Source organism: Hemiscyllium ocellatum, chromosome 38 (assembly GCF_020745735.1).
Source record: "Hemiscyllium ocellatum isolate sHemOce1 chromosome 38, sHemOce1.pat.X.cur, whole genome shotgun sequence".
Classification (NCBI taxonomy): domain Eukaryota; kingdom Metazoa; phylum Chordata; class Chondrichthyes; order Orectolobiformes; family Hemiscylliidae; genus Hemiscyllium; species Hemiscyllium ocellatum.
Window position 1 is genome coordinate 33827595 of NC_083438.1, and position 25018 is coordinate 33852612.

The window sequence follows — 25018 nt, forward strand, 5'->3', positions numbered from 1 at the left end:
TCAATTTTAGTAACAGGCTCATGTGAAATATCTATTGACTGAATATTTTTAAATGTTTAATTTGCTTTCAAGTGAAGCGCTGTACTTAACTGCTACCAACAGAGGGCGCCACCACCACCCCCAGTGGCGCCATCTGTTGGCCATGGGGTGAAATAACAGATGGGAAACTTGTCAACAATTTTGATTCAAATGCATGGTTCCAACTTTCCAACAAGTCATTTACCAAAATAATCTCAAATGCCTTGTGAGGATTCCTCACTCGCCTTCATCTAAAAGACAATCTGCAACACTGCCTCCTCTGCCAGTACATTTCATCAGAAAGGACACTGTAGCCTTGATAAAAATAATTGTGATTTAACAATTTGTAAGATTTGCACATCTCCCACGATTGGGAGGCAAAAGTAGCTAAGAGATGAAAGCTGTTCAAATTCCTCAGCTCGATCAGCATTGTGACCACCCCAGCTCGTTCTCAAAGGGTTCCTACCTGTAAAAATAAAAGAAAAATACTGTGATGTTCACCTCATTTACTGCGTGCGTTGCTCTCGATGTGGTCTCCTTTACATTGGGGAGACAGGACGCCAACTTGCTAGAGCGCTTCAGGGACTATCTCTGGGTCACATGCACCAAACAACCCCATGGCCCCATGGCTGACCACTTTAACTCACCCTCCCACTCCCCCCCCCCCCCAAAGGACATGCAAGTCCTGGGTCTTGTCCACCGCCAATCCAAGCCACCCGACGGCTGGAGGAAGAACACCTCATCTTCCGACTTGGGACCCTCCAACCACACGGCAGCAACATCGACTTCACCAGTTTCCTCATCTCCCCTCCTCCCAGATCCAACCCTCCAACTCAGTACCGCCCTCTTGACCTCTCCGTCTTCCTTCCCACCTATCTGCTCCACCCTCCCCACTGACCCATCACCTTCCCAGCTAACCTTGTCTCCACCCCCACAGTTATCTCTCAGCCCCCTTCCTCCTCTACATTCCTGGTGAAGGGCTAATGCCCGAAACGTCAACTCTCCTGCTCCTCGGATGCTGCCTGACCTGCTGTGCTTTTCCAGCACCTCACTCTCGACTCTGATCTCCCGCATCTGCAGTCCCCATTTTCTCCTAAATATTGTTATGTTGTATACTGCTGGGACAGGGACATTGCAGTTAACTCAGTTGGCTAGACAGCTGGTTCACAATGCAGAGTTTTACTAACAGTACAGGCTCAATTCCATTCATCAGCTGAGGTAAGACAGCAACTTCCAAAGTTAAAAGTATCGTGCTGGAAAAGCATGGCTGAGGAGCAGGAGGCATACTTTTCGACATTGTCTCTCCAGCATCTTCCAAACCCACGGCCACTTCCATCTGGAAGGACAAGGGGCAGCAGATACATGGGAACACCACCCCCCTGCAAGTTCCCCTCCCCTCACCATCCTGACTTGGAAATATATCGGCCGTTCCTTCCTGGGTCAGAATCCTGGAATTCCTTCCCTCAGGGACATTGTGGGTCTACCCACAGCACATGGCTCAAGAAGGCAGCTCACCCCCACTTTGTCAAGGTGGGGGCAACTAGGGACGAGGGCGATAAATATTGGCCCAGCCAGTGGCACCCACATCTCACGAGTGAATAAAAAAAATTAGCCAAATGTTTTGTCGAACAACAGAGCGGTTGCTCGGTTTAGGACAATTTAGCATGGCCAATCCACCCTAACCTGCATATCTTTGGACTGTGGGGGGAAATTGGAGCACCCGGAGAAAATCCAGCCTCTGAAGAGTAACCCACCCAGACCCATTCCCCTACCCTACATTTACCTCTGACATTCAGCCTCTTCTCCCTGCTAGCACTGCAACTACAGCCTTTATAAATCACCAGCTCAAGAGGAGAAAGGGAGGGCTGCAGATGCTGGAGATCAGAGTCGAGAGTGTGGTGCTGGGAAAGCACAGTAGGTCAGCCAACATCCGAGGAGGAGAGTCAACGTTTCGGGCATAACCCCGGGATTATTCCCAAACCGTCGATTCTCCTGCTCCTCAGTTGCTGCCTGACCTGCTGTGCTTTCCCAGCAACACATTCTCCACACTTATCACCAGCTCAGAACAGGCAGCAGATTAAGTTTTCAAGCTACATATTACACACGTGATAGAATTGTGAACCTAAGTCAAAATTTCCTCCCCTCTTGAATAACACATTCACTTTCCTGAATCAATTACATTTTTTTGGCATTAATTGGCAATATTTCACTACATGAGCAGTTTTTATCTGTTGTTTTTAAGAAGAAAAAAAGAAAGAGACTGGTTAACTTAAATTGTCTCCCTCCTCTATAGCTTCCCACTAATTGATGCATCATAGTTTACCTGGTTCCTCTACCTCATCACATACCTATAGCTCTGGGCATTTTAAGAAGTATATATATCATTACAAAGATTCATCTAATTTTCTCACAATAGCCTCAATTGAACCTGCCTCCTCCTGCCTCAGTCCAAGATGGCTGAGTCTTCACAGTAAGACTTGGTGGCCCTCTCAGGGAGAGATTTCTTCACTGTTTAAACATGATCATTATAAACGTGCCTCCCTCTCACTCTCAATCCTTCCACTAATGGGAACATTTCCTCTCATCTCTACTCTGTCCATCAAATCTCTTCTCCAATCCCAGCTTCTCCAACTCATTCTCGTATAACTACTCATAGAACCCCTGCAGTTTGGAAACAGGCCCTTCAGCCCAACAGGTCGACACTGACTCTCCACAGAGTATCCCACCCAAACCCATTCCTCGACATTTTACCCCTGACTGATGCACCTAACCTATACATCCACCAGCACTATGGGACAATTTAGCATGGCCAATCCACCCTAACCTGCACATCTTTGGACTGTGGGGGGAAATTGGAGCACCCGGAGAAAATCCACCCTCCGAAGAGTAACCCACCCAGACCCATTCCCCTACCTTATATTTACCTCTGACTAATCCACCTATCACGATGGGGCAATTTTCCATGACCTCCACATCTTTGAATTGTGGGAGGAAACCCATGCAGACATGGGGAGAATGTGCAAACCCCACACAGAGTCACCCACCCGCACAGAGTCACCCAAGGCTGGAATTGAACAGGGGTCCCTGGCGCTGGGAGGCAGCAATACTAACTGCTGAGCCACCGTGCTGCCCCACAGTCCCTTGTCCCAGAGACCATCCTCGTAAATATGCTTTCTTCACTGTCCCACCAAAGTTCAGTGCTCAGAACTGGACACAATATTTCAACTGAGACTTTGTATTAAAAAATTCTGGCATAACCTTCCTTGAAACCCCTATTTATAAAGTTATGGATCTCTCAAACCTGAGACAAATGGATTGATTTAATTGGGATAGCCTGAATTGAGTTACTGACAGACCCACAAAAATTACTCTCGAGTTGTACAGTACAGGACAACACAGTCTCTTTCTCCATGCAGTCTTGCAAGGTCTTTCTTTTTCACTGAATTCAAATTTCACCATCTGCTGTGGTTGGATTCGAATCCTTGAACCCAGAACATTAGACTGGGATTCTGGATTGTTGTCCCAGTCAGTGCACCATTATGTCACAACCGCTCCATGGAAAGCCTCTGGAAGGATAGTACGGCGAGGAGAACTCGAGAGGCCGAATGGTCAGCTCTTGCCCTTATTGTCTTCCCCTGATCTCCCTCCACTGTCACCAGCACCTCCTTTCCCTGCTCCATCCAACATGGGGAAGGGTATTAGAATGAGAAATGTACCTGGTTAGTGATTCACATGACCAGAGGAACAGAGTCGGTCACACAGTAGGGAATGGATGAGTCACTCCCCTTCCAGATAGGGGTCTTGCTGACCTGGTTGTCCCTGCAAAGTGAGGGACAGCAAAAGACAAAAAAAAGACAGCTTTTAGTGGATAACAAAAGCAACATGTTTGAAAGTGCGATGGTGGAGTCAAACACACACACACACACACGTAGATGGGGTTCAATTGTACCTGCTGTCTCTCAAATGTCATGAGACACTCACTCTTAAAAAGCTACCTCCCCCAGTGAATGTGTCTGAGCGAACGCCATCTCCTGGAATACTCCACCCTTTCACCCAACCAGCAACCCCCCCACCTCCCAACAAACCACATCAAATGCCTTTTAAACGCTGTAACTGTATCAGCAGCCACCATTTCCTCTGGCACTTCCTTCCAACACTAACCACTCTTGGTGCAGAAAGGTTGCCTCTTCATGTCCTTTCTAAATCTTTCTCCTCCCGCCTTTAAAAAAAAAAAGCCCCCTAGTTTTGAATTTGCCCACCCTAGGAGTAAATACCTCGGGCATTCACCTTAACCATACCCACCATGATTTTATAAATCTCGATAAGGTCACCCCTTAAATTCCAGTGAAGAAAGGTCCCAGTCTATCCAGCCTCTCCTAATAACTCAAGCCCTCCATTCCTGACAACATCCTGGTAAATCTCTTCTGAACCCTCTTCAGCTTAAATCATATCCTTCCAAGAACAGGCAACCAGAACTGCACACAGTATTTCAGAACAGGCCACGTCAACATGTTGTCCCAAACTCAGATACTCAAAGGACTGAGGAATGAAGGCAATTGTGTTAAGTGCCTTACCAACCACCCTGTTGACCTCTGTTGCAAAAATTGCAACATTTAAGAGGCATTTGGATGGGTATATGAACAGGAAGGGTTTGGAGGGATATGGGCCGGGTGCTGCCGGGTGGGACTAGATTGGGTTGGGATATCTGGTCGGCATGGACGGGTTGGACCGAAGGGTCCGTTTCCGTGCTGTACATCTCTATGACTCTATAAACTGCTGGGTCTCTCTGTTCTACAACACTACCCAGGGCCCTACCATTCATGGTCTGTTTTACTAAAATGCAATACCTCACACTTACCCAAATTAAACTCCAAAGCCCTACGTCTGACTTAAACCTCAAACGTTATTCAGAGCGGACAGTTCTCAGAACCCAGCCTAAGCTGACATGAACATGGAATTTGGACTGGGCAGCGCAGCGCTCTTAAACAAAAAAAAAAGGCACATAACATACAGAAGCAGGAACTCCATTGGATAGCGACAGAGGTAAGCTGCTTGGACAGTTCGGTTCAATCTTTGATTGCAGGACAACATTTTCAGTGCTCAGTCCAGTTAACGACAAACACCCTTTTCCGACCTGTACACACGCAGTGCCACCTTGTGTTAGTGCCTGTGAACTGAGCTGGGATGCAGGGTGTATGTGGAAACTGATTCTCAGGCTGATTTCGCTGCCTGGAAGGTGTACACTAACTCCTTAATTCTACTTCGCCCCCTGTTTATCTTTGTACTGATCAATAGGGACAAGTGGTTAATTCTGTCTGACACCAGGACCCCCTCCCCCCCAATAAGGATGTCATTCAGCTGAAAACCCCCTTCAACCAGACATCGCTCGGTCTTCCAGGCAAACTTCATTTTTTTTTCAGGAATTAACGTTCAAATTCAACCCTCTACCCCCCTATCTCTATAAATTCCTATACTCCTTTCTAACTCTGCATTTTCACCCAGCCCCTACACCCCCTCCCTCTGTCTGTAACCCCCCCCTCCAGCCCCTACACCCCTTCCCTATGTCTGTAAACCCCCCCTCCAGCCCCTACACCCCTTCCCTATGTCTGTAAACCCCCCCTCCAGCCCCTACACCCCCTCCCTATCTCTGTAACCCCCCCTCCAGCTCCTACACCCCCTCCCTATCTCTGTAACCCCCCTACACCCCCTCCCTATCTCTGTAACCCCCTCCAGCCCCTACACCCCCTCCCTATCTCTGTAACCCCCCTACACCCCCTCCCTATCTCTGTAACCCCCCTACACCCCCTCCCTATCTCTGTAACCCCCTCCAGCCCCTACACCCCCTCCCTATCTCTGTAACCCCCCTACACCCCCTCCCTATCTCTGTAACCCCCCCTCCAGCCCCTACACCCCCTCCCTATCTCTGTAACCCCCCTACACCCCCTCCCTATCTCTGTAACCCCCCCTCCAGCCCCTACACCCCCTCCCTATCTCTGTAACCCCCCTACACCCCCTCCCTATCTCTTGTAACCCCCCCTCCAGCCCCTACACCCCCTCCCTATCTCTGTAACCCCCCTACACCCCCTCCCTATCTCTGTAACCCCCCCTCCAGCCCCTACACCCCCTCCCGATCTCTGTAACCCCCCTACACCCCCTCCCTATCTCTGTAACCCCCCCTCCAGCCCCTACACCCCCCCTATCTCTGTAACCCCCCGTCCAGCTCCTACACCTCCTCCCTATCTCTGTAACCCCCCTACACCCCATCTCTGTAACCCCCCTACACCTCCTCCCTATCTCTGTAACCCCCCCCCTCCAGCTCCTACACCTCCTCCCTATCTCTGTAACCCCCCCTCCAGCTCCTACACCTCCTCCCTATCTCTGTAACCCCCCTACACCCCCTCCCTATCTCTGTAACCCCCCCTCCAGCCCCTACACCCCCTCCCTATCTCTGTAACCCCCCCTCCAGCCCCTACACCCCCTCCCTATCTCTGTAACCCCCCCTCCAGCCCCTACACCCCCTCCCTATCTCTGTAACCCCCCCTCCAGCCCCTACACCCCCTCCCTATCTCTGTAACCCCCCTACACCCCCTCCCTATCTCTGTAACCCCCCCTCCAGCCCCTACACCTCCTCCCGATCTCTGTAACCCCCCTACACCCCCTCCCTATCTCTGTAACCCCCCCTCCAGCCCCTACACCCCCCCTATCTCTGTAACCCCCCGTCCAGCTCCTACACCTCCTCCCTATCTCTGTAACCCCCCTACACCCCCTCCCTATCTCTGTAACCCCCCCTCCAGCCCCTACACCCCCCCTATCTCTGTAACCCCCCGTCCAGCTCCTACACCTCCTCCCTATCTCTGTAACCCCCCTACACCCCATCTCTGTAACCCCCCTACACCTCCTCCCTATCTCTGTAACCCCCCCCTCCAGCTCCTACACCTCCTCCCTATCTCTGTAACCCCCCCTCCAGCTCCTACACCTCCTCCCTATCTCTGTAACCCCCCTACACCCCATCTCTGTAACCCCCCTACACCCCCTCCCTATCTCTGTAACCCCCCCTCCAGCCCCTACACCCCCTCCCTATCTCTGTAACCCCCCTACACCCCCTCCCTATCTCTGTAACCCCCCCTCCAGCCCCTACACCCCCTCCCTATCTCTGTAACCCCCCTACACCCCCACCCTATCTCTGTAACCCCCCCTCCAGCCCCTACACCTCCTCCCGATCTCTGTAACCCCCCTACACCCCCTCCCTATCTCTGTAACCCCCCCTCCAGCCCCTACACCCCCCCTATCTCTGTAACCCCCCGTCCAGCTCCTACACCTCCTCCCTATCTCTGTAACCCCCCTACACCCCCTCCCTATCTCTGTAACCCCCCCTCCAGCCCCTACACCCCCCCTATCTCTGTAACCCCCCGTCCAGCTCCTACACCTCCTCCCTATCTCTGTAACCCCCCTACACCCCATCTCTGTAACCCCCCTACACCTCCTCCCTATCTCTGTAACCCCCCCCCTCCAGCTCCTACACCTCCTCCCTATCTCTGTAACCCCCCCTCCAGCTCCTACACCTCCTCCCTATCTCTGTAACCCCCCTACACCCCATCTCTGTAACCCCCCTACACCCCCTCCCTATCTCTGTAACCCCCCCTCCAGCCCCTACACCTCCTCCCTATCTCTGTAACCCCCCTACACCCCCTCCCTATCTCTGTAACCCCCCCTCCAGCCCCTACACCCCCCCTATCTCTGTAACCCCCCCTCCAGCTCCTACACCTCCTCCCTATCTCTGTAACCCCCCTACACCCCCTCCCTATCTCTGTAACCCCCCCTCCAGCTCCTACACCCCCTCCCTATCTCTGTAACCCCCCCTCCAGCTCCTACACCCCCTCCCTATCTCTGTAACCCCTCTACACCCCCTCCCTATCTCTGTAACCCCCCCTCCAGCCCCTACACCCCCCCTATCTCTGTAACCCCCCCTTCAGCTCCTACACCCCCTCCCTATCTCTGTAACCACCCCTCCAGCTCCTACACCCCCTCCCTATCTCTGTAACCCCCCTACACCCCCTCCCTATCTCTGTAACCCCCCCTCCAGCTCCTACACCCCCTCCCTATCTCTGTAACCCTCCTACACCCCCTCCCTATCTCTGTAACCCCCCCTCCAGCCCCTACACCCCCCCTATCTCTGTAACCACCCCTCCAGCTCCTACACCCCCTCCCTATCTCTGTAACCCCCCTACACCCCCTCCCTATCTCTGTAACCCCCCCTCCAGCTCCTACACCCCCTCCCTATCTCTGTAACCCTCCTACACCCCCTCCCTATCTCTGTAACCCCCCCTCCAGCCCCTACACCCCCCCTATCTCTGTAACCCCCCCTCCAGCCCCTACACCCCCTCCCTATCTCTGTAACCCCCCCTCCAGCCCCTACACCCCCTCCCTATCTCTGTAACCCCCCCTCCAGCCCCTACACCCCCTCCCTATCTCTGTAACCCCCCCTCCAGCTCCTACACCCCCTCCCTATCTCTGTAACCCCCCCTCCAGCTCCTACACCCCCTCCCTATCTCTGTAACCCTCCTACACCCCCTCCCTATCTCTGTAACCCCCCTACACCCCCTCCCTATCTCTGTAACCCCCCTACACCCCCTCCCTATCTCTGTAACCCCCCCTCCAGCTCCTACACCCCCTCCCTATCTCTGTAACCCCCCCTCCAGCTCCTACACCCCCTCCCTATCTCTGTAACCCCCCCTCCAGCTCCTACACCCCCTCCCTATCTCTGTAACCCCCCCTCCAGCTCCTACACCCCCTCCCTATCTCTGTAACCCCCCCTCCAGCTCCTACACCCCCTCCCTATCTCTGTAACCCCCCTCCAGCCCCTACACCCCTCCCTATTGTCGTAACCTCCTCCAGAACTTATATTCCTCCTTTATCCCTGTACCTCCTCCAATCCCAGCCCCTCATGAATTCCCCCAATTCCTACCCCTCCGTCACTGGCCGCCATACTTGGGGCCTTGAGCTCTGCAATCCCCTCTCTCAACCTCTCCTTCTCACACCCTTTACAAAAAGCTCCTGAAAAGGGAAACCCGTCCTCTCGACAGAGATTCTTGGGCGATATGTCCTGCCGTCGTCAGTGTCACACTTTGGGTGAAATGGTTTGGGCCATCTCGTGAGACATCCCCATCCCAGCAGATGGTGCCATCCGACTCTGAACCCGAAGACTGGGGATTGGAAATTCCCTTCCTAACTGACGGTCCTGTCACAGTCCTGAGGGAACACTGCGTCGCCAACAGTACGGTCTTTCAGGTGCGACACATCCAGACCTTTCAGTTCGGATGCGAAAGATCCCGGGACCAATATCATGGAAGGATTTCCCCGGGGAGGTGGGACTGAAGAGAACCCTGAATATTACTAAGTTGCTGTTTGTGGGAATTGGCGTTGTGCAAATTGGTTTCCACGTTCCCTCCGTTATAACAGCGTCTTCATTTCCTGTTGGCCGTAGAATGCACTGGGGCATCCTGTGGCTCTGAAAGGTGCTAAAGAAATGCAAGTTATAGTGGCACTCACAGGAGCATCATCCCCTTTTCATTCCTCTTCGCTTTGCATTTGTAAGTGATGATGCCGATAATCACCAGGAAGAGGACCCCAGCTGGAATCGCTATTGCCAGAATCAGGTTCATGTCACTCAGTTGCAGTGAGCTCAATGGTTCTGAGGGAAGAAACACAGAAAAGAGTAGTCTAGCTGTAAGCCATTGGTGTGATTAAACATATATCAGCTATAAATTGACACAAATCTGCGCTAGACACGTCATGGCGGCTGCAAGAGCAGGTCAGAGGCTGGGAATCACGCAGCGGGTAACTCCCCTCCTGACTCCCCAAAGCCTGTCCACAAAGGAGGGGTAGGGAATACTCCCCACTTGCCCTGGATAAGTGGGCAGCTCCAATAACACTCAAGAAGCCTGACACCATCCTGGGGCAAAGCAGACCCTGCTGGACTGGTCCCACACCCACAAACATTCCCTCATCTACCACCAACGCTTAACAGCAGCAGTGGGTACCACCTACAAGCTAATTGGATGAAAGTATTCCTCCTCATCTCTGTCTTAAATGCACAACCCCTTATTCTGAGAGGATACCCTCTGGTCCTTGACGTTCCCACATCGGGAATCAACCTGTCCACATCCACCCTGTCAAATCCTCTAAGACACCTGTATGTTTCAGTGAGGTCACCTCCCATTATTTTAAACTCAGGCCCAACCTACTCCACCTTTCATAGGAGACAATCCCTCCATTCCTGTTGAATCTTCTCTGGACTGCATCCAATTCCTACCAGGCAAATGTGAGGACTGCAGATGCTGGAAGCCAGAGCTTAGATCAGAGCGGCGCTGGAAAAGCACAGCAGGTCAGGCAGCATCCGAGGAGCAGGAAAAATTGACGTTTCGGGCAAAAGCCCTTCAACAGGAATGTCGGATTCCTGATGAAGGGCTTTTGCCCGAAACGCCGACTTTTCCCTGCTCCTCGAATGCCGCCTGACCTGCTGTGTTTTTCCAGCACCACTCTGATCTAAACTCCAATTCCTACCAATCTATCTGTCCTTAGGCAACGGGTGCAAGGTTGTTCAGCTGTGGTCAGACTAGATGCTGACATCATGAGAAAAGGCAATTGAGGCATAGCAAAAGGTAAAGGGAAGAGTTAACGGGTAATACCAGAAATATGTGGAAGTACAGTTCAGACAAAAATTGACAGGCTAGGGTCTCCCTTTTGGGGAAAGAGGGTAACTTACCATCGGGCAGAAGGTATAAATTTCTCAATACACATACGAACAGATTCAAGAACAGCTTCTTCCCTAGTGTTACCAGACTTTTGAACAGACCTCTCAAAATGTTAATACCGATCCCTCTCAGCACCACTGTATTCTACACCCTGTTCTGCTACCCTAATGTACCACGCAGAGTGCAATCAGCCCAGACAGCACGCAAAACAACACTTTACTCTCTAGCTCGGTACACGTGACAACAATAAATCAAACTCAAAACAATGACTGGATTTGACAGACTGGATGCAGGGAGGAAGAGGAAGACAAGAGCTCCTGATCGAAGATGATGTGTTTGAGGGGTCCAGTGGGAACCGCAGGAGAAACATCCACACCCAGGGAGGGAGAGACAAGTGGAAATCCCTCCTAGACAAAGTAGTTGTACGAAGTTAGGGGAAACTAGTTAAGCGAGTGTGAGATAAGGGAAGAGGAGGTTATGATGGAGGATTTTGTTAGAAAAGGTGCAAGGAGGCGGAAATGGAGTTTACACTCCAGAACGTAATAGTTGATCTGAACGAACTATTGCTTTGATGGGCAGCACGGTGGCACAGTGGTTAGCACTGCTGCCTCACAGCGCCAGAGACCTGGGTTCAATTCCCACCTCGGGCGACTGACTGTGTGCACGTTCTCCCCGTGTCTGCGTGGGTTTCCTCCGGGTGCTCCGGTTTCCTCCCACAGTCCAAAAATGTGCAGGTTAGGTGAATTGGACATGCCAAATTGCCTGTAGTGTTAGGTGAAGGGGTAAGTGTAGGGGAGTAATCTACTATGGAAAAATTAGATTAGATTCTCTACAGTATGGAAACAGGCCCTTCTGCCCAACCAGTCCACACTGAACCTCCAAAGAGTAACCCACCCAGACCCATTTCCCTCCGACTAATGCACCTAACACTATGGGCTATTTAGCACGGCCAATTCACCCAACCTGCACATCTTTGGACTGTGGGAGGAAACCAGAGCACCCAGAGGAAACCCACGCAGACATGGGGAGATGGTGCAAACTCCACACAGTCACCCGAGGCTGGTATCGAACCTGGGACCCTGGTGCTGTGAGGCAGCAGTGTTAACCACTGAGCCACCGTGCCACCTCTATACAACACAAGCTCACTTAACAGGATTAAATGTGGGGTGTTGGGAGGAGATTAAAATCTACGGTAAGGTAGAAATTATTTGGACTGCAAAAATATCAGAGTTCACGGTCTGAGGGATAAAATATCAGACAATTTGCAACCAGTAACAGGGACAAGTTAGAAATTTCTAAGTGTGATTAGCTCACCTTCCACAACCTCAATCAGGACAGATTTGGACTGGGTCAGACTTGGGAGTGAAGGGTGAGTGGCTGTGCAGGTGTAGACGCCACCTTGTTCAAGAGTGATCTTCACAATCTTCAGGCTGCTGTTTGGATAAATCCACTCATTGCCCTGTAGGAATGAGGTTAGATTTTATTCTGTGATTCACTCCTGGTATTATTCCGGACAGAACCCCTCCACGAACCCATTGATCAGGTTCCAGTCCGTAACTCACTCCTGGGTAGCTATTATTCTGCCCCGAAGCCCGTGATTAGATTCCAGTCTGTGACTATGTCCCAGTATGTGTTCTTCTCAATATGAACCCTCCCTCTGAAAGCATCAAATGTTCAAACCCTATATTCAAATCAGTCAGAGCATTCAATCACTATATTGTAAATATTCAACACCAATACACCATTTACAGAGGGAGATTGATTTGTTGCTCGGTAATTTTCATCAGGCAAAGAAATAGAATAACTCAGCTTCAACATCAAACACTCCCAGGACAGGGACAGCACAGGGTTAGATACAGAGTAAAGCTCCCTCTACACTGTCCCCCATCAAACACTCCCAGGACAAGGGCAGCATAGTGTTAGATACAGAGTAAAGCTCCCTCTACACTGTTCCCATCAAACACTCCCAGGACAGGGACAGCACGGGGTTGGATAAGGAGTAAATGTCCTTCTACTCAGATCCCACATTGAACCCAATAGTAGATCAGTCTCTTCGCACGATTTTCCACATCTCCCAATACTCTCTGCTCCTGAAATGAGATTACTGATTTTCAGACCACAGTTACCAACCCACTGAGGTGAGACTGCTCCAGGTTTATCTTACACAGGATCTTTGACAAAACAGTGCAGGGCCACGGTCAGTTTACAAACTTGCTTGCGAGGTGAGTAATGCCAGAGTTATAGGTTAACCCAAATGGGACGCATTCCACCAGCCAGAGATTCCGAACGTGCGGAGTCAGAACCTCGGTCAGAACACCACACACATTGCGAAATGCATAAAAGGTGTTTGAGACTCCTCCCAACATGGATGACCCCAGGAACAGGTGGGTCTGCACATTCGGAAAGGATAGAGAGTCACACCCTCATACAGCATGAAAACAGACCCTTCAGCCCAACAAGTCCAAGCTAATACTGTTCATCTCTATATGGCCTATATACCTCTAAACCCTTCCTATCCATGCACCCATCCAGAGTCTTTTTAAACTTTGTAATTGTACTCACTTCTACCACTTCCTCTGACAGTTCATTCCATACACTCCACCCTTTGTGTGAAATGGTTGCCTTAAAAGATCCCTTTTAAATCATTCCCCTCTCACTTTAAACTCTCTAGTTTTGGATTCCCCCCCACCCCAGGGAAAAGACCTTGCCTGTTCACCTTATCCATGCCCCTCATGATTTTATAAACTTCTATAAAGGTCACCCCTCAGCCTCCAACCCTCTAAAAGGATAAAAACAAAAGAGTCCCAGGCTATCTAGCATCTCCTTATAACTCTGTAAAATCCTTGTAAATTCTTTTTTGTACCCTTTCCAGTTTAATAACATCCTTCCTATAGCAGAGCGACCAGAATTGTATGCATTACTCCAACTGTGGCCTCATCGATGTCTTGTACAGCCCCAACATATTGTCCTACGACTATTCTCAATGCTCTAACTGATGAAGGTGTGAACCCCAGACACCTTCTACACTATCTACCTGCATCCCAAGGTGTCTCTGTTCGACAATACTCTCCAGGCCCCTACTATTGATCATTAAGTCCTGCTCTAGTTTGCCATATCAAAATGCAACACCTCACTTTATCTAAATTAAGTCTGCTCCATCTGCTACTCCTCAGCCCATTGGCTCAGTTGACCAAGATGAATAGGTTGGCTCTCTGCTCTCATGAGGGAAGGCCTTGGGCTGGGGAGGGGAGTTAAAATGATGGAATGTTCCGACTGAATGGAAACACAGCGAATGGTTCCTTCCATGGCCAACAGCATGATGATAGGCCATCAATATAAAACCAGGGCCAAGAGATTCAATCCGGCATTCAGGACTAATGTCCTTCCCAGACTGCGGTTAGAACGTGAAATTCAGTTCCACGAGGAATCATCGAGGCGAGTCGTAGAGGGGTATTCCTGGGGCCGGGCGAGTGGGTTAGCTCAGTTGGCTGCACACTGTTACACCAACAGCGTGGGTTCAATTCCCGGACTGGCTGAGGTTACCACAAAGGACACACCTTTCTCAACCTCTCCCCTCAGATGACCTCAGGTTAAACTCGCCACCAGTTGCCCACCAATGGTGACTTTCACCTTTATTAAGACCATAAAATACAGGAGCTGAATTAGGCCATTCAGCCCATCCAATCTGCTCCACCACTCGAGCATTTTTAAAATTCATTCGTGGGATGTGGGCGTCACTGGCTAGGCCCGGCATTTATTGTCCATGCCTAATTACCCAGAGGGCAGTTAAGCATCAACCGCATTGCTGTGGGTCTGGAGTCACATGTAGGCCCAGACTGAGCAATTTCCTTAGTGATAGGTTTTCCCGACAATCAACAAGGAACTATCTACCTGCATCCCAAAGTCTCTCTGTTCGATAATACTCTCCAGGGCCCTACTATTGATCACTAAGTCCTGCTCTAGTTTGCCTTATCAAAAATGCAACACCTCACTTTATCGAAATTAAGTCTGCTCCATCTGCTACTTCTCAGCCCATTGGCTCAGTTGACCAAGATGAATAGGTTTCATGGTCATCGTTAGGATTTTTAATTCCAGATTTTTATTGAATTCAAATTCCACCATCAGTCATGGTGGGATTTGAACCCAGCTCCCCAGAATGTTGTCTGGATTGACAATCGAGCAAGAATACTGCGAGGACATCACCTCGCATGGCTGGTAATGTTTCCTCAACTGCATTCTCCTGTCTTCTCCCCATTATATTCCCCCCTTACTAATCAAGTATCTCTGCTTTAAAGACACTCAATGATTTGACTTCCACGGATTCCAATCCCTCTGGCTGAAGAAACTCTTCCTCATTATGGTTCTAAAGTGTTGACCCATCACTCTGAGGCCGAGTCACAGTCTCTCCCAATGGTGGAACTGAAGGAGGAAATGGGATGAAAAAAATGGAGGGAGAAGGGAGGGAAGATGTTGTTGGGGTTAGGGGAGGTAAGACAGGAGGAGGTGGAGTGAAGAGATGACGGTTATGTCGAACGCACTCCACGTGTCATCCAGGAGGTGAGGGGACATTCCTTCTTATCTCCATAACTTGTTCATACCTTTCTCTTCCATTGGTACATTGGTGGCTCAGATGAGCTTGCACAACATTTGACCTCAACATCCTTTCCACGCATCACCCTCACAACGCGGGGGTCTCTCATGTAACGGCTAAAGACACTCCCGGGTTCAGAGATGGATATGCTGTTGAGATCTTTGAAACAAAATCCAAGAAGAAAAATATTAAAAGTAGCAAGTGGAAAGAGGTGACTGAAAAGAGCCAGGGTCTTATCATAGCGAAGGCCTACGGTGAGAAACATGACAGGATCAGGTCAGAGTCCCAATGGGAACCACCCGAGCGCGGCCACACTGTCCAAACAATTCTCAGGCATTGAGTCGAGATTCTCACTAAAATAGGGAGCAGGTGGAAAGGGGAAAAGGGAGGAGGCAAACAGAGAGAGTGAATGAGACAGAAAGTGAGAGAGAGAGAGAAAAAAAACAAGAGAAAAAAAAAGACAGAAAACAAAACAAGAGAGAAAGAAAGAATGAACTAGAGAAAAGAAGAAAGCGAGGGAGGGAAAGAGACAGAGAGAGAGAAAGAATGCTAGAAAGAGACAGGCCGAGAGAGAGAGAAAAAGGAAGCGAGTGAGGGAGAGACAGAGAAAAAGACAGTCAGACAGAGAGAGGGGAGACAAACAGATAGGAGAGAGGGAGGGAGAAAAAGTGAGATACAAAAAGAGACAGAGTGAGACAGAGATATAAAGAGATGAAATGACAAGGCTGACAGAGAGGGCGAGTAAGAGAAATACAGAAAGAGACAGAGTGGGAAAGATATATAAACAGATAAAATGACAAAGCTAGACAGGGGGAGAGAGAAAGACAGAAAGACAGAAAGACAGAAAGACAGAAAGAAAGAAAGGATAAAGGATTAAGAGGGGAGGATGGAGAGTTGAAAAACAAAGAGGAATGGGAGAGGGTTGGAATGAAGTAAACAGGAGGAGTCAATCACAGAGAGACAAGACAATAAGGGAGAAGAGGGAAGTGCAAGGGAAATCAGAGCGAAAGGAGAGAACATTTAAGGAGTCACTTACACTGAAGAGGGACAGTTATATTCTTGGAAATGAGCTGGCCGTCAGTTCCATTGGAAACACATCGGTATGGACCTGCGTGCCATTTGTACATCTGCTTCACACGAAGGAGTAATTCCCCGTTGTCTCTGCTGACATTGAAACTGTAGTACCAGCAACGGAAGGAAGTGGTGGTATCAATATTGAACCAGGACCGCAGCCACTATAACAGGAAACATTCAGTTATGGAGAGCTGCCAGGGCCAGTTTACAGAATTTAAATTCCCACTTCCAGGCACGCTAAAGAGGGCAATTTGGTTTTTGTCTTAAATTTGTATTCTTTAAGTAATGTTTATCAAGATGAAGAACATCGTTGCTGGGTATATGATCAGAAGAAATTCCCATCAGACCCTCCTGCAGCATCCAGGGTGGTGTAATGTAGTGGGATCGGGACAGCCAGGATTCAGGCTTATTTTCTGCAGAACTGTGTGCTTCAAACCTACAATCGCAGCTGGTGGTATTAGAATTTAGTGCTCCTCTTAATGATGGTTACAATGAAACTACCATCAATGGTTAAGAACCCCTCATCAGAAAGGCCATCCTTACCTGATCTGGCCTACACATGACTCCACACCCATAATCAGGTGGTTGACTCTGAAATGGCTCAGTGTGTCACTGAGTTCAGGGGCAATTAGTGATGGGGAACAAATGCTGACTCAGCCAGAGACACTGACTTCCCATTAAAGAATAAAGGAAACAGTAAAGCTCTCTCTACACTGTCACCATGAAACACTCACAGAATAGGGACAGCACGGGGGTTAGATACAGAATAAAGCTCCCTAAACACTGTCCCCCACCAAACACTCCCAGGACAGGGACAGCACGGGGTTAGATACAGAGTAAAGCTTCCTCTACAGCGTCCACCATCAAACACATTTGGGGAGTCAGGAGGGGAGTTACTTGCTGCAGGATTCCCAGCCTCTGACCTGCACTTCCAGCTACAGTATGTAAGTGGCTAGTCCAGTTTGGTTTGTAGTTAATGGTAATCTCCAGGTAGAGCACAGGGTTAGATACAGAGTAAAGATGCCTCCACAGTGTCCCCATCAAACACTCCCAGGACAGGGATAGCATGGGGTTAGATACAGAGTAAAGCTCCCTCTACACTGTCCCCCCATCAAACACTCCCAGAACAGTGGGAGCACAGGGTTAGATACAGAGTAAAGCTTCCTCTACACTGTTCCCCACCAAACAGTGCCAGGACAGGGACAGTGACTGATCCATGTCACCCCTAAACATGACCCTATCACCCTGCCACGTTTCTTCCTGCTACGTACAGGAAATCCCTTCGCTTTCTCTCGTGTCAGCTCGTGGCTGCGTTACTGATAATGAAACATGTGACTGCCCGTTTAGTTCCTGAAACTCACTGTACCCTGACAAGCCTCCCTTATCACAGACAAACATTTCTGTTCCTTCAGTGTGGAGGGTGACCTAGTTACGTTAGGTTTTAATTCTCAAGATAACACACAGCATGCGATGGAGAACCTCACCTTGTGATACATCTGGAATCTGACGTGAGACATGTCTTGCCCCTCATCTAAACACTGCAAGATCACATCGCTCCCTTCCACAATTGGTCCTGAGGGTTCCTTAATCGACACTTGCAATTTTGCTGCAATCCCAAAAGAGGAAAAGAAAAACGTTACTCATTCAGTGAAACCGTATGCTTCAGTCCTCAGCATTCAGGACTAGAGTGGCTTCAAGCGAAGTGTAGGATTGAATCTTTTAGAATGATGTAAAGCTACAAACAGTGAGGGCCCAGAGAGTTTGAGGGATACAGGTATACAGGACTGTCATGTGGCATACAGGCAGATAGAGATCATAATCATGAATAACATTCCAATGAGCATTGGATGCTGGGAAAAAAGGTGCTGGGAGGTGGTCATAGAGTTTGCTCCATTTCTCAGTATGACCTAGCTGGTTTTCCACCTCAACACTCTTTACATTTTATGACTTGAAATCTTCCAATGTCAGGGATATTCCTGACTCCCATGTCTGCCATTCCGATACACAAGTCATGGAGTACTTCCCACAAGCCCTGGTTTGGGGGGAAAAACAGCCCCAACAACACTCGAGGGGGTTTGACAGCATCTAGGATGAGGCAGCCCCCGCTGGATTGGGGAGAAAGTGAGGTCTGCAGATGCTGGAGTATCAGATGCTGAAAATGTGTTGCTGGAAAAGCGCAGCAGGTCAGGCAGCATCCAAGGAACAGGAAATTCAATGTTTCGGGCATAAGCCCTTCATCAGAAATTCCTGAAGGGCTTATGCCCGAAACGTCGAATTTCCTGTTCCTTGGATGCTGCCTGACCTGCTGCGCTTTTCCAGCAACACATTTTCACCCACTGGATTGGCCCCACATCCACAAACACCCCCTCCCTCCACCACTGACGCCCTTTAAGTAAGATAATACCTGTTCGTTTGAAATTTGTGAAATTCAGCATCATTGGAAAACCGAGAAAACGACGTTGCTTTTTGGATCAGGAAGGATCAAACAGAAAACTGCAGCAGGTGAAAAAACATTCCCCACAGCCTTTCCACGATCATTCATGAACAGCTGACTCAAAGGGGTAACTAATTCTAGGCTGCTATGTGTCCTGGACTCAAGGCAAGCGTTGAATTTAACCAGGCACTTGGAAACGGAGACTGACTGGCACCGTTAATAACCGACTTAGCGCTGTGACCCACCCTCTTCTCTCAGCTTAGGGTTTGCAGTTTGAGTCAAGCCCAGTGAAACAGGATGCAAGTCTCTTGTGCTGAGTGCCTGTAAATATTCATGTCCCCAAAGATACAGCCAACATAGAGACCAGAAGTTGTACACAGTTTGTGGTGGGAACTGATGCTATAAATGGTGTGCTTAAGACATTTGGTTGACAGGATGGAAGAGGAGGCTTGTAAGGTACGGGTTCAGAATTAGGCCATTCAGCCCATCGAGTCTGCTCTATTCAATCATGGCTGATATACTCCTCACCCCCATTTTCCTGCCTTCTCCCCATATACTTCAACCCATTAAACATCTGCCTCACTCCTCCTCAAACTGACTCGCTGTCCCAGCACTTTGGGGTAGCGAATTCCACAGATTCTCCACCCTTCGGGATAAAGTAATTTCTCCTCAATAATGTTTTAGATTTGCTACCCCTTATCCTGAGACTATGACCTCTCGTCCCAAAATGGCTGTTCAGGGGGGAGGTTCACGAGAGAATGGTCCCAGGAATGAAAAAAACTTAACACATGAAGAACACCTGAGGACTCTGGGTCGGGGGGGGGGGGGGGGGGGGGGGGGGGGGGAAATCTAATTGAAACTTCCAGAATACTGAACAGCCTGGATAACATAGATGTTGGAAAGGCACTTCCATTAGTAGGAGAGACAAGGACCCGAGGGACTAGTCTAGAGTAAAGGGAAGGCTTTTTTTGAATGGAGATAAAAGGAGAAACTTCTTCAGCTAGAGAGTGATGAATCTATGGAATTCATTGCCACAGAAGGCTGTGGGGGTTGGATCATTGAGTATATTTAAAACTGAGATAGATAGGTTCTTGAATATCAAGGAGATCGAGGGTTATGGGGAGGAAGCGGGAGAAGGGGGTTGGGAAGCCTAATCAGCCATGATTGAATGGGAGAGTGGACTCGATGGGCTGAATGGCCTAATTTCTGCTCCTATGCCCCTCAAGAGGAAGCATGTCTATTTTATCCACACCTTTCGTCATCCTGAATACCTCAAGTTGGGGAAAAGGAAGGAAGGAAAGGGCAGAAGACAGACAAGTAGGAAAGAGGGAAGTTAAGAAGGAAGGACCTACAAACGTATAGCCTCCATCAAGACCCTGGAAGTCAGCAAAGCAGTTTGCGATCAATTAAGCTTTAGTTAATGCAGTAAAAGAGGTCTTGTGTGACACACTGATTTCCCTGAACCTGGGCTAGGAGGTCTAGGTTTGAGTATTGAATCAGCCACAGAAGATCAGGAAAGGATCCTTCCAAAACACACTACTGGCAGCAGCAAGAGCTGGAGGGATTTCTGGTCAGTCGTACAACAGAAAACGCGGTGGAGACTTTAACTTGTTTATTCATAACTACAGGCAACAATGTGCAAGTTGCCTCAGTAACCCAGTGTGATAGAGTCAACTTCTGAACTTTCATCACTGCTCAGGGATTGAAAGAATTAGCAATAACATTTTCTGGAATAAACTGTTTCCTGATATAAAGGAGCACGGTCAAACTATTATAAAAGGAATCAAAAGCAACATAAGAATTAGCCACCTCTGGGCAAAGAATGAGTCAAAGCGACATAAACAAACTGTTTTAACATTGTTTAATAACTTGGCTGCCTCATACCACAACAAATGGTGCAGAACAATTTCAGGAGTTGATGACAGGTCAGGCTGTGTTTCAAATATGCAGCTAACATTGAAGGTATTGTGGAAGAGAGCAGTTACTCTCGATAAGAAGGCACGCTACAGACTCGGTGACTTCAGAGAGATCATCACTGACCAAGACAGAAAATCCTACAAGAATTCAACTTGAGGATTGTTCAGTAGCAGAACTCTGGAGAACCACACCGCACAAGGATTAAACCCTGGACATATCCTGAGACAGGTTGGAATTGGAGCTAAATTCCACTGCTCATTGGGTAATAGCCAAGTTGAGTGGTGAGGTTTACCTTGCTTACTTGAGGGGGCTTATTGCTGCACGCAGTAAATCTTTGTTTCAGTTTTTGATTGTCTGTGAGACTTCCTAATAAGTGACCTCATTAACAGCATGTTTTGCAAATTGGCACACAGCACTGAGTTTACTATAAAACACCACACCACTGTGGCAGCGGTGAAACTGAAACTGTTCGGAGCAAGTGCAGTTTCAAATTCAGTGGGTTTTACCCTCAGGAGAAAAATATCCCATAATTAAATAATAATGAAAACACAGCTTGCCTTCCACACCTACACACACATACCTATAGATCCATTGTATTTGCTGAATTTTAATCATCTTATGACTATTTCATGGCAATGGAAGGAGATTGTGACAAAGATTGGACTTTAGCTCCAGAGTGTTAAAGGTCACAATTTAAAATGGGAGCACACACTCTCTTACAAATCACAGAAGGCAGTGTATTTTTAGACAAACACATTCGTTCTGAAGAGCTACTAGACTCGAAATATTATTTTTTTTCCTCCACTCGCTGCGTTCATCCAGCAATTTCTGTTTGTTGTTTACTTCAGCATCCACAGTTCTTTGTTTCATACCATTGTCGTGAAGCACGACAATTTGCATAATCTACGTTTAAGGATGGGTTTTATCACAGTGGGTCACACCCTTGAATAAGAGGTTCAGCTCAAAAGCAAAATCTATTTATCTCAGTGACGTTAGGGAAACAGCAATGTGTGCAACATTGAGATAGCAAATGTGTTACATATTCACAAAGTCATAAAAAGGGTACTATAGGAAGGCAAGCTTTTCTTTGGCAACTGCTTTTTTATATACAGTCCTTATACAATATACAAATATTTCCAAAAACAATTTACAAATGGTATGTAGACACTAAGTGCAGGTTTGCCTACATAATCTGGCTGACATTTTATCCAATCTCTGTGCAAGACTGACAATGAGAGACCATTAGTAAACAATTACAGAAAACAGCTTTTCACAAGATGCACTCATTGGTTATGCTGCATTGTTGTTCAACTAAGCTCTGTTGTTGCAAAGGCTCCAAACAAATTTTAAAAATGGACGCACATCCCTTACTGCCTCATTAGTGACCAGCCATTGGGAATGATACTCAAGAGTTCCAGTGCTGACTATTCTCTGATATGCTCGCCAACATCAAGGTTCAACCTGTCCACTCTAACCGATTGTCTCAGTCCACACTCCCAACACGCTCCCTCCACGCCCAATCTTAGCTCCATTATCTGCCTCCAGAAAAATTACCAGGAAAACCGTGCCACCTCCCGTAAAAACTTCCCAAAGTTGCTCCGTGACTGACAGTACCCTCATCCCACAAGGCTTTGAACGGTAGCAACCCAACACAAACTGGCAAGGTAAGGTTCCCATTTGACTAACTTCTTAAAGAAACCTTTTAAAAGATGAGCGAACCAAAAATAAAATTGGCAACCAGAAAATCATGTTTGACAACACGCTGGAACAGAAATCTTGTTTGACAAGTACGCAGAACAACCACGTGATTCACTTCTGAATCGCTCTACACATTCCAAAAACACAGCAACACTTTATTCAAAATGGAGAGTTTGTCAATTCTTTAGAAGTCAAGCTGCCAGCAAATGGAATATGCAAAGACCTAGATTTCCAAATATGAATGATTTGGCCCCCATCTTATGTGAGCCTTAAAACATATACTTTAGCTACAGGTTGTGACAAAATGGCTTCTCTCCACTCAAGACGTTCTCCCTCATCGAAAGGAGACTTGGAATCAGTCATTAGAGCCAACAACATTCATAAGGATAAGCCTCTGCGTGTTCATCTACTGTCCTGGTAACCTCAGTTGAGCCAGATCACATATTTTGCGCGCACATTTTTTAATTTTAATTTATTCGTGGGAAGTGGGCATCACTGGCTGGGCCCTGCATTTATTGCCCCTTGTCACTAGTTGCCTTTGAGAAGGTGGGGGTGAGCTGCCATTTTGAACCGCTACAGTCCATGTGCTGTAGGGAGACCCACAATACCATTAGGGAGAGAATTCCTGATTTTGAAACAGTGACACTGAAGGAATGGCAATATATTTCCAAGTCAGGGTGGTGGGTGGCTTGGAGGGGAACTTGCAGGGGGTGGTATTCCTACATATTTGCTGCCCTTGTCCTTCTAGATGGAAGTGGTCGTGAGTTTGGAAGATGCTGCCTGAGGATCTTTGGGAAATTCCCCAAAGAAGAGTTGACAGAGGTAGGATCATTGTCGATCAGGAGTCGAGTCGACTTTGTAGTTTTGGCTGTGACGCAGTTGCGAACGCTCTCAACCCGAGCCAGATGCTAATGGGTCAAATCCTGATCCGTATTTGTAAACAATCTCAAACTGGCAGAGGTGTAGGCTTTTAGGTGGGGCAGCAAACCAGGGCACATTTTGGATGCAAAGGAGCATTTAGCACCATTTAGCGGTGACTTCCTCAGAATTCAACACCAAGGTTGGAGAGGACTCCTAAGTCTGGAAGGGAGCCATCAGAAAGGAAGAAGTGTGGGCTATTTGCCCCTGAATCAACATCAGAAGAATTGAAAAGGTTTATTCAGCTGTTATGAAATTAGTGCTGCCTGCAAGCCCATTATTAAACTTCATAGGACGCCCCAAGAAGCCACTCTTCAGATGGGCTTGAGCAATGGATTTCGATAGCATTCTTGAGCAATGGGCTATAAAGTTTCGAGGTGCCCATTGCTCAAGAATGCTATTGAAATCCTGTGCTTCCTATTACATGGGGCGAGGGGGGTGGGAGGAGGGTATCCTGCACATCCTGGCCTAGTTTCTGAGCTCCACCAATGAGTTACAGCAACAAGACAGTATTTGTCTCCAAACAGTGAGATAGTATTTACAAGCTCACTTTACAAAACGCAAAGAGTTAAGCCTACTGCTGGGAGCAGGAAGTAGAAGGAATTAAATACCATTGCCATGAAACCACTTATTTGGCAGATTACTAAAACAATGCCCTTGTGGGGTACAATCTACAGAACTACAATATTTTGATGGGGGTCAGGCCCAACTGAGTGGCCCTTTACCTTGCCCCCACTACCCCGAATCTATCCCACATTTACCACTGTTTAACTTTTATTGAGTTAACGCCAGCTTGATCAATCTTTACTGGTTCCAACCACCCCTTCGCTGACCCTGGTTCAAAGTTTGGCGAGAAATGATCTGATGACTTGGACAGATATGAGCAGTTTGCCCTCTCAAAGCAGCGAGCACACAATAAGACAATTTCAGAATTCAGTCCCAATTCTGGGTCTTGGACTCACCATTTGCAATCGCTGGGAGACAAATGCACACCAAAAGGCATGTTGAGTACAAGAGATCCATTTTTCACCGCTGCTTCCAAAGTTATCCTCACGACAGACAAAAGGCGTTCGACTCTGAACTCCTGCGTCTACCTGCTCACAAATAACCTGAAGTAGGCGGGGAGATCATATTGCAACTTTGTTCCGGGTCTGTGCCCAACATTTGGGGAATTATCTCTCCATTTCCACTTCGACTCAAACAAGTAGGGTTTTACTGTAGGGAATATTGCAATCATCAATCTAGTTTATTTTTTTGTCTTGTTTTTGGTTTAATTTAACATCCTGCCTGAAACTCACCGCCAATTGCATTCCTCAGAGTCAAGTGACGCCAATTGTCTCTGAGTAGAACTCAGGTTCCCAGCTTGAGTTTTCTTCCGCTGTTGACATTTCCGCGTTCAGACTCGGCCCTTGGGATTTCCAGGCTTGGGGTCAAAGCGTCGCTTCTGTACTAGTGGCATCTGATCCCTCTGGATTCTGGACAGAGAGTTTCACATTCTGCTAACTCATTGCGGGCTGACTGTTGTTCCAGTTGTTTTCACAACATCAAATGACAATATCACAGGCAGCATGGCTGATCTTTAATCAGAGTTAAAAATCACACAACACCAGGTTA

At 48.2% G+C, this 25018-nt stretch overlaps 1 protein-coding gene across 1 annotated transcript; it reads right to left on the reverse strand.

Annotated features, from left to right (window-relative positions):
• Window positions 1-338: 338 nt before the first annotated feature.
• Window positions 339-24671, reverse strand: si:ch211-79k12.1 (uncharacterized protein LOC568891 homolog). The gene is made up of 8 exons (XM_060852695.1): window positions 24367-24671; window positions 17922-18043; window positions 16400-16598; window positions 15371-15522; window positions 12087-12231; window positions 9568-9709; window positions 3735-3837; window positions 339-484 (listed from the first exon to the last, which is right to left on the reverse strand). Exons 1-7 carry the CDS (start codon window positions 24425-24427, stop codon window positions 3747-3749), a joined length of 912 nt encoding a protein of 303 aa, XP_060708678.1. The 5' UTR covers window positions 24428-24671; the 3' UTR covers window positions 339-484; window positions 3735-3746.
• Between the last annotated feature and the right edge of the window lie 347 nt (window positions 24672-25018).